Source organism: Halyomorpha halys, unplaced genomic scaffold, assembly GCF_000696795.3.
Source record: "Halyomorpha halys isolate HHAL.00 unplaced genomic scaffold, Hhal_1.1 Scaffold487.1, whole genome shotgun sequence".
Lineage (NCBI taxonomy): Eukaryota > Metazoa > Arthropoda > Insecta > Hemiptera > Pentatomidae > Halyomorpha > Halyomorpha halys.
In genome coordinates this window covers 670,714-681,695 of record NW_027111707.1, presented here as the reverse complement: position 1 = coordinate 681,695, position 10,982 = coordinate 670,714, and the positions used below count along the sequence as shown (strand labels likewise).

At 30.0% G+C, this 10,982-nt stretch overlaps 1 protein-coding gene across 5 annotated transcripts in view; it reads right to left on the bottom strand.

The window, feature by feature from the left end:
• The window catches only part of Dhc16F (Dynein heavy chain at 16F), a 185,333-nt gene that overhangs the window by 119,249 nt on the left and 55,102 nt on the right, over positions 1-10,982 (bottom strand). For all 5 annotated transcript variants that reach the window (XR_010844016.1, XM_067049737.1, XM_067049735.1 and 2 more), the window contains 5 exons: positions 7,265-7,393; positions 6,928-7,185; positions 6,626-6,835; positions 4,096-4,308; positions 3,727-3,873 (listed from right to left, as the gene is read on the bottom strand). Coding sequence is in view for 4 of the 5 variants with exons in the window: in XM_067049737.1 (XP_066905838.1) it covers positions 3,727-3,873; positions 4,096-4,308; positions 6,626-6,835; positions 6,928-7,185; positions 7,265-7,393 (957 nt within the window). In the remaining variant the exon portion in view is untranslated. The remainder of the gene's footprint in view (positions 1-3,726; positions 3,874-4,095; positions 4,309-6,625; positions 6,836-6,927; positions 7,186-7,264; positions 7,394-10,982) is intronic.

Genomic DNA, 10,982 nt, shown 5'->3' with positions numbered 1-10,982 from the left:
ATGGAGCCTGAAGACATTTCTAGAATAAACCCAAAAGAATTATTGAACTTCATAAGAAGCATAGGATTCATATGGGATCTCTAGTGGAAAGAGGGGTAACTCACAAAAGATCCAATTGGGTCGAAGTGAGGAAGGGATTCCCGACCCTCAGTGTAATAATAATAATAATGCCTCTACCATTCTTGGACACCGCCATTCTGAATAGAAAAATCAACTAGATGATTACCAAAAATTGTTGTCTATAACATTTCTTAGCAGCATTCTAAAGGAGATCATTTGAAATTTTAGAAGCTGTGAGTCATTATTGCCTTATAGGTAAAGTTGGAGAGACACATGGTAGATATAGTATTAGCATGAGTTATTTATTGTGTTTGATATTTGTAAAAGAGGATAACACTGTTGTTCCTGACAAATGTTGGTTTTCATAATAATCAGTAAAAAAAAAAAAATTAAATAAGGAATCTATCATTAGCAATTAATTTAAAGGTCATTAAAGCATGGTTAATCACTTTACTTTTTATCTGTAGATTAACCAGGAATTGTTCCCATAATAACGCACGATACCATTCTCACAATAAAAACTAACAAACATTCTTATTTCATAAGTAATATTATCTTATTCCTATTTTAAATGTAAATAAATATTTATCTAAAATCAAACTCGTTTATTTATTACAAATTGTTTCTCATTTTCATCTTTTGTGAGATTTTGTTGCATTCCTGCATTAGTATAATGCATCTTTCTATTCCTATTTTGTATGTAAATAAATGTTTATCTAAAATCAAACTCATATATTTCTTACGAATTGTTTTCATTTTTATCTTTTGTGAGAGTTTTGTTGTATTCCTGGATGCTAGATGATCATCAAATATAATTAATGTACTCAAGATGTACCTATTTCAAGATCATTTTCAGTTATCTGAGAGGAAGAACAATTTAAAAAGATTATATATAAAAAAGATTTTACAACCTTTGTAACTCCAGTTCAAAAAAAACTTTCTTTACAAAATTTTGGATCAGCACCGACTTGAAGACCCTTCAACATGGCAGGATGATTCGGGTTGTAAAAGTGTAATTGAAAAACTTCATAAGATAATGGTAGTCAATGCTGTTGCAGAAATCCATATACTAATCCAGGAATACAACAAAACTCTCACAAAAGATAAAAATGAGAAACAATTCGTAAGAAATATATGAGTTTGATTTTAGATAAACATTTATTTACATACAAAAAAGGAATAGAAAGATGCATTATACTAATGCAGGAATGCAACAAAATCTCACAAAAGATGAAAATGAGAAACAATTTGTAATAAATAAACGAGTTTGATTTTAGATAAATATTTATTTACATTTAAAATAGGAATAAGATACTATTACTTATGAAATAAGAATGTTTGTTAGTTTTTATTGTGAGAATGGTATCGTGCGTTATTATGGGAACAATTCCTGGTTAATCTACAGATAAAAAGTAAAGTGATTAACCATACTTTAATGACCTTTAAATTAATTGCTAATGATAGATTCCTTATTTAATTTTTTTTTTTACTGATTATTATGAAAACCAACATTTGTCAGGAACAACAGTGTTATCCTCTTTTACAAATATCAAACACAATAAATAACTCATGCTAATACTATATCTACCATGTGTCTCTCCAACTTTACCTATAAGGCAATAGTACCTTTCCTTTTCTGAGCACTTTCCTTCTTCTCCCGTCGCCAAACCAAAAGTGAGATTTGTCTCTCCTGGAGGTCCTCTATCTACCCACTCCTACTACCACAACCTTCTTCATTTATACGATCATATATTGCATATTCTGCTACAAATTGGTTCAATAGCTTGTAGCTGAAGACCATAAAAAATTCTCAGCTGCTACAAAATCTCCTCTTATGAAAAGCATATATCTTATTGCAACAAGGTTTAATGTCAATTTTTTAACATTATCTTTTTATTCTATAGAAATATGCATGCGAATAAAAATGTGTTTCTGCAAAAGAAAGGGTATTTCAGAGTCGCCAATTATTGTCCAATTCAAGTGAGTTTTTCTTGATTAAAACAAGACAATAAGGTCGGAGCAGCAAAATTTTAACTTTTAGTAAATGAATCAATCTCTAAAGGCCACCCTACTACACATATGGTACCATTGAGCCCTCTCAAAACTTAAATGCATTTCGGACTACTCCTAAAATGTTTACCCATTGGTTCAACTTTACATGACAAAAAATAAACAAAAAGAAAGACATTGGTTTCGTAGAAGCTAATATCAACAAGTTTCATTGTCAGTCTATGAGGTTATATGTCAATTTTAAGAATATGTTTACAAACAGTACAATTCAATGCTCACTATTTTTTACAGATAGTTTAGCATTGAACATTGCAGTATTAGTCAAGTTAAAAATCATCAGGTAGACAAATATGAAGTAATAAAACAATTACTATAACAAATTAAATTTATTCTCCTAGTACTTATGATGATAGAATTGTTCATTTGAAAATATTTACTTTATTATAAATGACTGTGTAATCAATCTCATTTTTCATAAAAATTGCATTAGTCACAAAGAGACAAAGATATGCACATAAGTGAATATATAAGTATCATACTACGTTTTTGAGTGTGTTTGTTGGTAATTGTACTCACAAATACTTAAACATTGTAACATGCTCTTTTTAAGTAAATAGTATATTTTGATGTATTTTTTAAGTAAATAGTATATTTTGATGGATTTTTTAAGTAAATAGTATATTTTGATGTAGAAAGGGTTTTTAATATGTTTTTATTTTATGTATCATTTTAATACTGTTCATTTGTTTTGTTGAACCAAAAAGCAAGCAACCAATTTTCATTGTCTATAATAAATTCGTGATTCAAAACAAAACCAAGATGGCGGTACATATCCTTCAAAAAGTCCGTTGAATCAAGGCCATGTTGAGCAGATTCAAATATCATAAAAACTATTTTAACTCTTCCCATCATAATTGAAAATACAGTAAATTTAAGAAAAAATAGAAGTCAAGAAATAGTGCTAAAAAGTAATATTCAGAAAGTAAATCATTTGCAAAAATCCCTAACTGTTGTGCAATAATCGATGTTTACAACATGGAACATCGAGACAGGTTTTGGTTTTTGGCAGGCATTCGTTGTTTGGGTGCGATTGGGAAATGATGTTTCCAGTATGAGGAGGTCCTCATCAATTTCTGTCCAGCAATGGTGGACAGTTTGAAAAAAAAAGAAGACAACCAAGAAGAATAAGGCACTCTGAGTTTGGATTGCCTGGTGAGAGGACGTCCGTCGGCTGGAAGCGGGAAAGATTGGAAGCCATTGTTGGGAGAGAGACATAGCTTTTTGGAATGACTGGAAGCCATTTTTGACGGTAGGACATAGCATTATAGAAAATAAGATTGTGAAATTGGTTAGTTTTTTTATACTTAAATTTAAATACATGTCTAAAAGAGTTATTAATTTAATTAAGTGTTAATAGTAAAAGTGTCTATTTCTGATTGCCTAGAAACCCACCCTGAGATTAAGAGTCCATTATATTATAAAATTTAAATAAAATTCTATTATCTATTTAATATTAAAGTTTTTAATTTGAACCCAAGCTATCTTTTAGATATGAGAATTGAGTTAAAAATATAGAATTTCAATCTATTTTATTTTAATAATTTTTAAATTATTACAACATATACATGCATTGAACAAAACAAAAAATAAGAATACCTTATAAGTATTTCTCATAATATTTTTATATGATTTGTCAACAATGAGAAACATTTTAGCCTCATTAGGCAACTGCCTCTGAATATCTGGAGCAGAAAAAATAGGTTCTAAATATAACCAATTAGTTTGACAATTTGTCCATTCTTCCTGAAACAATCACAAAATTGAAAATTTTTAGGAATACCTGTTAATATTTAACATTAAAATAATGATAAATAGACTTAAATAATATTAAAACTATTACTGTGTAATTAACCAATAATGAAGGACAAAGTATGAATTATAATTAACATACCCGAACTACAGGGAGTCAAGTAGTATAATTAAAACGATAAAAAAAAAACAAAGACAGATCCACGCAATAATTACCAAAGTTTTTGAGAATAACTCTACTTTTTCATTCCATTCATCAACTTTTGGTTTTATAGGTCCAACACTTCTGGAACTGGAAATAGTACTTAAATTTATATGAGTTTCATCAAGGATAGTATTAATCTCTTCCAATGCACTAAGCATGTAAACATCCTTTGCATCCTTATATGGTACAACAGTAAACTCAAGTGATTTCCAAGCATCTTCAACCTAAAAATACAAATATTATATAGAACTAATGCTTGAAATAGGCTCAGTAAGTAAGGGACTGTTACTAGCTCCTGGGCCCGGGTTCAAGTCCGAATGTGGCAGATAATTATTTATTTTATTACATTAGCCATAAGTGAACGTTGTAGGTTCAGGAACCCTTCTGCAGCATACCCACCCTCTATAAAGAGTAGAGTAGAGGGCTGTAGAGGTTCAGTTATTTTTTTCATTATGAAGTGTTAATGATTGATATGAGGAGAAGATGGTCAGGGGTCAGGGGTGCAGTCAGCAAAGATACACAAATAATCAAAACTTATTTATTTGTGCTGACATTTTGACCTGAATTTCAGGCCTTCATCAGGGTTGAAAAACAGAACCAGATAACAACCTTAATTCAGAGAAAATAAAATAATAATAAACTTGGAAATACACGAATATATGAAATTAAGGTCAAAACCTCAGAACAAATAAATAAGTTTTGCTTATTTGTGTATCTTTGCTGAACGCACCTCCGAACATCTCTCCATTTGTTTTTTTATTTTTATTCCTATACTGCTTTTAAATATCTACTAATAAATATTATTATTACTTTCAATTTTCTTACTCTAATTAATATCAAAGAGCTTATTCAATATATTGCTATGATAATATACAGCAGTAGAAAAGTTATGACTTGATGAGCTTCAAATGTTCTACATGTGACACTGGCGTGCTGAGCTGGTTCCTATTAGCTGTTGCTAGAGCTCGCTACTGTATGCCGCAAAGCCAGTTTTGTAAAGTAAAGTATAAATCCTGGACTCAGATAAGTAAAAAGGGCCATTTTAATCATGATGGCAATAACTCATTCCCCACATTCCTATGAGTCAAAGGAAATAAAATTTGGAACAGATATTCAAGATAAATAAGAAAATAACAGATGTCCCATTTCTATATTTTGTAGTTAAGGGAATGAAATTAAGACAATTGTTTTATATTATTTCTTTACTGACTTCTGATGAAATATTTATGGCATAACATATCAAAAAGGTTTGTTCTATCGTTGCCTTGGAAAAGATTCCAATTGCTTCTAATTAATTTTATGTTATCAAAGGGTTGGGAAAAATCAAATAAGGATCAACTAAAATCATCATTTATTTTAATATATGATGATATAAGAAATGATGGTTGTTAATTTAGCTTGATCCCCCTTAAGTACTCCAGCAAGGGAACAAAACGTTACCTTTTCCTACAGATTATCGATCTATTTTATTTAACGAGAATGTGAAGGTTAAATTTATTTTGTTGGTCTGTCACAAAATAAAAGCAAATACCTCCAGATAGGAATCAAACTGGCACCATTCTTAACACTGTCCCGGACATAGACAGTGGTTAGTAATATTAAAATATAAATATGAATCACACTGTCATTGCAAAAAAAAGAAAAAATGAATTATGAAATAAAACATAACCAAAACTAAAACACTTTGCTTTACATAAAAAAAAAAAAATAGTTAAATTTTCCACTAATAATTACTACCAAGTTAGTTAGAAAACAAAAAAAATAAGGAAGTATGACATTAGCATGATGAAGAAAAAAAAAATAGTAGATGGCACTTACAGTAGATGGCCGGATGGGTCGATATGAGCATATCGATAACACTTGTCAAGTCTAATCTCATCTGAAAAAGACATCTTGATGCCAATGTCGATTCGGTAGAAATAAGATGATGGGTGAGGGTCTCTAGAAAGGCAGTGTCCCAAAAAAAGATTGAACAGCCGTGCTGAGAACGAGAAAGAAGTCAGACTGATCCAACCCTTGCTAATACTGACTGCAGACTGCTTTATCAGCCTGTATCCAGGCTATAATCCTACTGTATTCAGTACTGTTGTTGTAAAAATGTTATACCGCAATGACGTATTTATTATACACTACCACAACTTCCTTAAGTACCTTATTTTGCGTAGCAAATTTTTAAATATAAATTTAAAATACAAGAAATGTGTGGTTAAAAAAAAATAAAATAAACTAATAATTAACAAAAAATAAAAACACAAATTGGACGTAAATAAAAATTAAATTAAAAAAGAAACTGAACTTTTAGGCTTTAACAATTATAATAGCCATCAAACTGAAGACACTTTCAGTCAAGTAATCTTGGTTTCATCAATTACAGATCACAAATTAGTTAAGGGAATTTTAAAATATTCCGATTTCACATTTATATATGTATAGTGATTGGTTATAATAAGGATCTGTTATAATGACCAAAAATGCTTGGTCCCCTGGAGGTCATTATAAATGATATCCAGAATATATTTCAAAATAGGGTCCATATCAAACCTTTTTTAAGAGTCCTTCTAAGGCAGATTCTGAACTAGCTTGAGCAGACAAATCCGCAATGACTTCAGGATAATTAAACATTCCCAATTCCTCTAATTTCTTCAAAGTTTTTACCTCATCTGGTAAAAATTTGCAATTCAAAATTTTTTCTAGTAGTAGCCAATGCCTTCGTTTCACATTGGGGTTTAACAGATTATTAATAACAGGAAGCTGTATAAAAGAAACAAACACAAAATCACCATACATTTGTCAATTTAAATAATAGAATAGTAAAAATAAAAACCAACATAATCTTAATATACCTTATCCTTCATAGCTTCTACCTTTTCCCGTAAATTTGGAACAATTTGATTAGGTGGAAAATTTTTCTCGAACTGTATAAGATTTTTTAGATATTTACCAATTGTTTGCTGTATTTCATCAGCATTTAATGTTTCGAAATTTGCATTTTCCCATTCGTGAACAATGTCATCCCACTGTACAACATTTTCCCATAAACGCTGTTTTAATTTGACCTGTGTCATGGCTTCATCTAGAAACTCATATCTTTCAATTGCAACCTGAGATTATAAAACAAATTAAAGTAATTAACAAAAAAAATTAAGTATATTTCTGACGTTATTATTCAAATTATCCAACCTTCAGGGCTTTTCGGCATTCCCTACATTTATTAAGCGCTTGGGCTTGTTCTTGTAGTCTATCCAATAAATCTTGCAAGCCAATTTCTATATCGATCAAATCAGTTTTGGGGCTAAGAAAGCTTGGATCCTATAAAATATTGATGCAGTAATAAATTAGTTAAAATAAGATTAAATAGAGCAAAATTTTACCTAATGTAAATTGAAAATAAGATCACCTTTGATAAGTAATGAAATAATGTATCAACAATATTATGATAAAATTTAAAAACAACATAACATAAAAAATTCTGAATTTAATTTAAAAATTAGTTATATTAATAAAAAAGAGAGAATATAAAAGTAGTACAAATATAATAATGATATCCGTAATAATATTATATAATTATGAAGATACCAAACAAATCTTCAAATTTCTTCTTCCTTACAAATCATTAACTATTTTCCTTACAAAAGTACATTACCCCACCATTTGAAATCATGAAATGGGAATAGGGTATAGGGGTGAGTAGACATGCCAGATATTTTATTTTTGTTTTTTACTGGTGCAGTGAGATGTATTGCACTGTCATATGGAAATAATGTGTTTGAACCTCTTTTAAAGGAACCATCTAGATAGTGGATATAGGCAATGAAAATTATCCCAAACGTTTTTTAATATTTGATGCATTCAACAATAGTTTTTTTATTTATAATCTTTAAATTTCTTTCTTGAGACTGGCAATTTTTTTACTAAATAATTCAACAACACTATCCAAATTATAGTCTCAAAACATTTATTTCATTCACATGTCCAACGTTTCGGCCAATCCGGCCATCCTCAGGGACAATCTTAATTTACTCAGAGACATATTATTTAACCCTTTTAAAAAACTCCATACAGGCCATTCTGCCCAGGTCAAAATATTTACATCTAATATGTCAAAAATACAATAAACACCTAATAAGTCAAAAACATAAAACCAGTCAAATTATTTCACTTTTACCACAATTTATACACTCTGTGTATAAATTGTGGTAAAAGTGAAATAATTTGACTGGTTTTATGTTTTTGACTTATTAGGTGTTTATTGTATTTTTGACATATTAGATGTAAATATTTTGACCTGGGCAGAATTGCCTGTATGGAGTTTTTTAAAAGGGTTAAATAATATGTCTCTGAGTAAATTAAGATTGTCCCTGAGGATGGCCGGATTGGCCGAAACGTTGGACATGTGAATGAAATAAATGTTTTGAGACTATAATTTGGATAGTGTTGTTGAATTATTTAGTAAAAAAATAGTTTTTTTCTTATTCTACACAAAGAAAAAGTCCTTCAGTAGATAATAACCTTGAAATCTATAGATAACATAGGCAGAAAAAAATAATAAGAAACATTGGATCAAACACAATCCATTTTGGGGGGGAGGAGTAGAATTACCGAAGAAAAATTTATTTAAATCAGTGACCCCTTCACCATTTCATTTCCAGGTTGATGTTTTTCACTAACATAGTCAAAAAGCTATACTTGTAACCGGTAATACTCCAATTGTGTCATTTGCTTTATTTGATACTTTAGAACTGGTTGTATTTTGGGATGTTACAAGTTCAACATTTAAACGTCCGACGAATGAAATTTTGAGCAGTTGACATTGTTTGTACATATTGTAGTATCCTCTTTTTTGATAAAAAGTTGTTTTTTATGTATAGGTGTTTTTAGTTATATATTATATTATGTATCAACATTAATATTCGTTAATCTTCTTTTATTAAACCAAAAAACAAGCTAACCAATTTCATCATTCAGAAGTTAAGGAGGCCAAAACAAACTTGTTTCAAATATTTCAAGATGGTGGTATATGTCCTTTTAAAGTTTGTGAAATTAATCCTATGTTGAGGTGGATTGAAATTTTTCAACTTTTGTTGTTTTCCTGCCACAATTCTAGTACAAATTAATCTAAGAACATGATAACAATTATCAATGAATTATTTACAACGTGAATTAGAATAGTTGTGCTACAATCGATGTTTGCTTCTACTATCGAATGATGAACAAAGAAGGGCACTTGTTGTTTGGATCACTAGTGGATTGGACATGTCCAGGCAACTAGGAGGATGTCTCCAGGAAGAGGTGGTACGGACCAACCTTTGTCTACTCTCAGCCGTAGACATCCAGAGAAAAAAGATATCAAGAGTTTGCAGTCATCCAAGAAGAATATATAATTGTAGGAAGAAAGAAACTCTTTGTTGGATTGCCGGTGGATGAGATGTGTGTTGAAAACTAGTAGAGGACCAACCCAACTGTCACAGGTAGCATCAAGATAAAGAAGACATTGAGAATCTCCAGCCATTAATTTAGTTTAAGTGTCTTTGTTCTGATTGTCTGGAAAACCCGCCCTGAGATAAGAGTCAATAATATTATAAAATTTAAAATAAAATTCTCATACCTATTTAATATTTAATCTTTCCATGAGAACCTTGTCATTTTCAAAGCTATATTTTAGATCTGAGAATAACAGAAACTTTTAAATTTCCTTTTATTTATTTTTATAAATTTGGATATTACAATATGGCAATTAGAATTACCAAAAACATTGTATATTCAAAAGCAATTGAGGGATGGAAATGGATAAGGCTGTAAGTGTCGAAAAACTAGTTTTGAGAAAAACGATAAAAACAGGTGGCTGGCCACGGATTTTGTTCAAAATTATGAACAAATTACAGCTCAAGGAACTAAACCATTTAAGATAGGAACTTCCAGTAGTTACCAATCGGTTCTTCAGCCTTATCCCGTCAAAATCTTATTTTTTGTATTTCTGGCACTTACATACAGCCTTTTCCATTTCTATGCCTCAATTTATGTTAACCAAATCTTAAAAATTATGTACACGTAAATGTTTAATTTTAAATAATTACAACAATTGATATAAAACTTTCAATTGGGTTTAATTCAATCAATATTCATCCTCATCTAGCAATAGGGTACAAAAATATATATATATATATATATTGTAATATGCTCTTTTTTAGTAAATAGTATATTTTGATGTATAAAGGGTTTTTAATAATATGTTTTATTTTATGTATCATTTTAATATTGTTATTTGTTATTTTAAATCAAAAAGCAAGCTAACCAGTTTTCTTTGTCTATAAGAAATACGTTATTTTTTAAACAAGAAAGATGGCGGTGCGCGTCCTTCCAAAGTGTTCATTGGGTTGGTTGTGTTAAGATGGATTAAAGTTTTTCAACCTTTGTTGCTTCTATACAGTAATTATAGAAAAAGAAAAATCAAAGAAGAAATAGAAAAACATAACAATTGTCAATAGACTGTTTGCATCACAAACCATAGCAAGTAAAGCGGAGCGATTGTACCACAATCGATTATTTTTGGATTGATCAGTAAACATCGAAGATAGAGGAGAGGAGAGGGGCATTTCGTTGTTTTGGCGCGCAGGTGAAATGATGTCTCCAGGATGAGGAGGTCCTCATCAATTTCTGTCCAGCAAGAGTAGGAAGCCATTTTGGACGATAGGACAGAACATAGATTATAGGAAAAGAAGATACCAAGAATCATCAAAAGAAGAGTATATGAAATTGGTTAGTTTTGTTACACCTAAATTTAAATACAATTGTAAAAGAGATATTAATTTAATTAAGTGTTAATAGTAGAAGTATCTGTTTCTGATTGCCTAGCAACCCGCCCTGAGATTAAGAGTCTTTTATATTATAAAACTTAAAT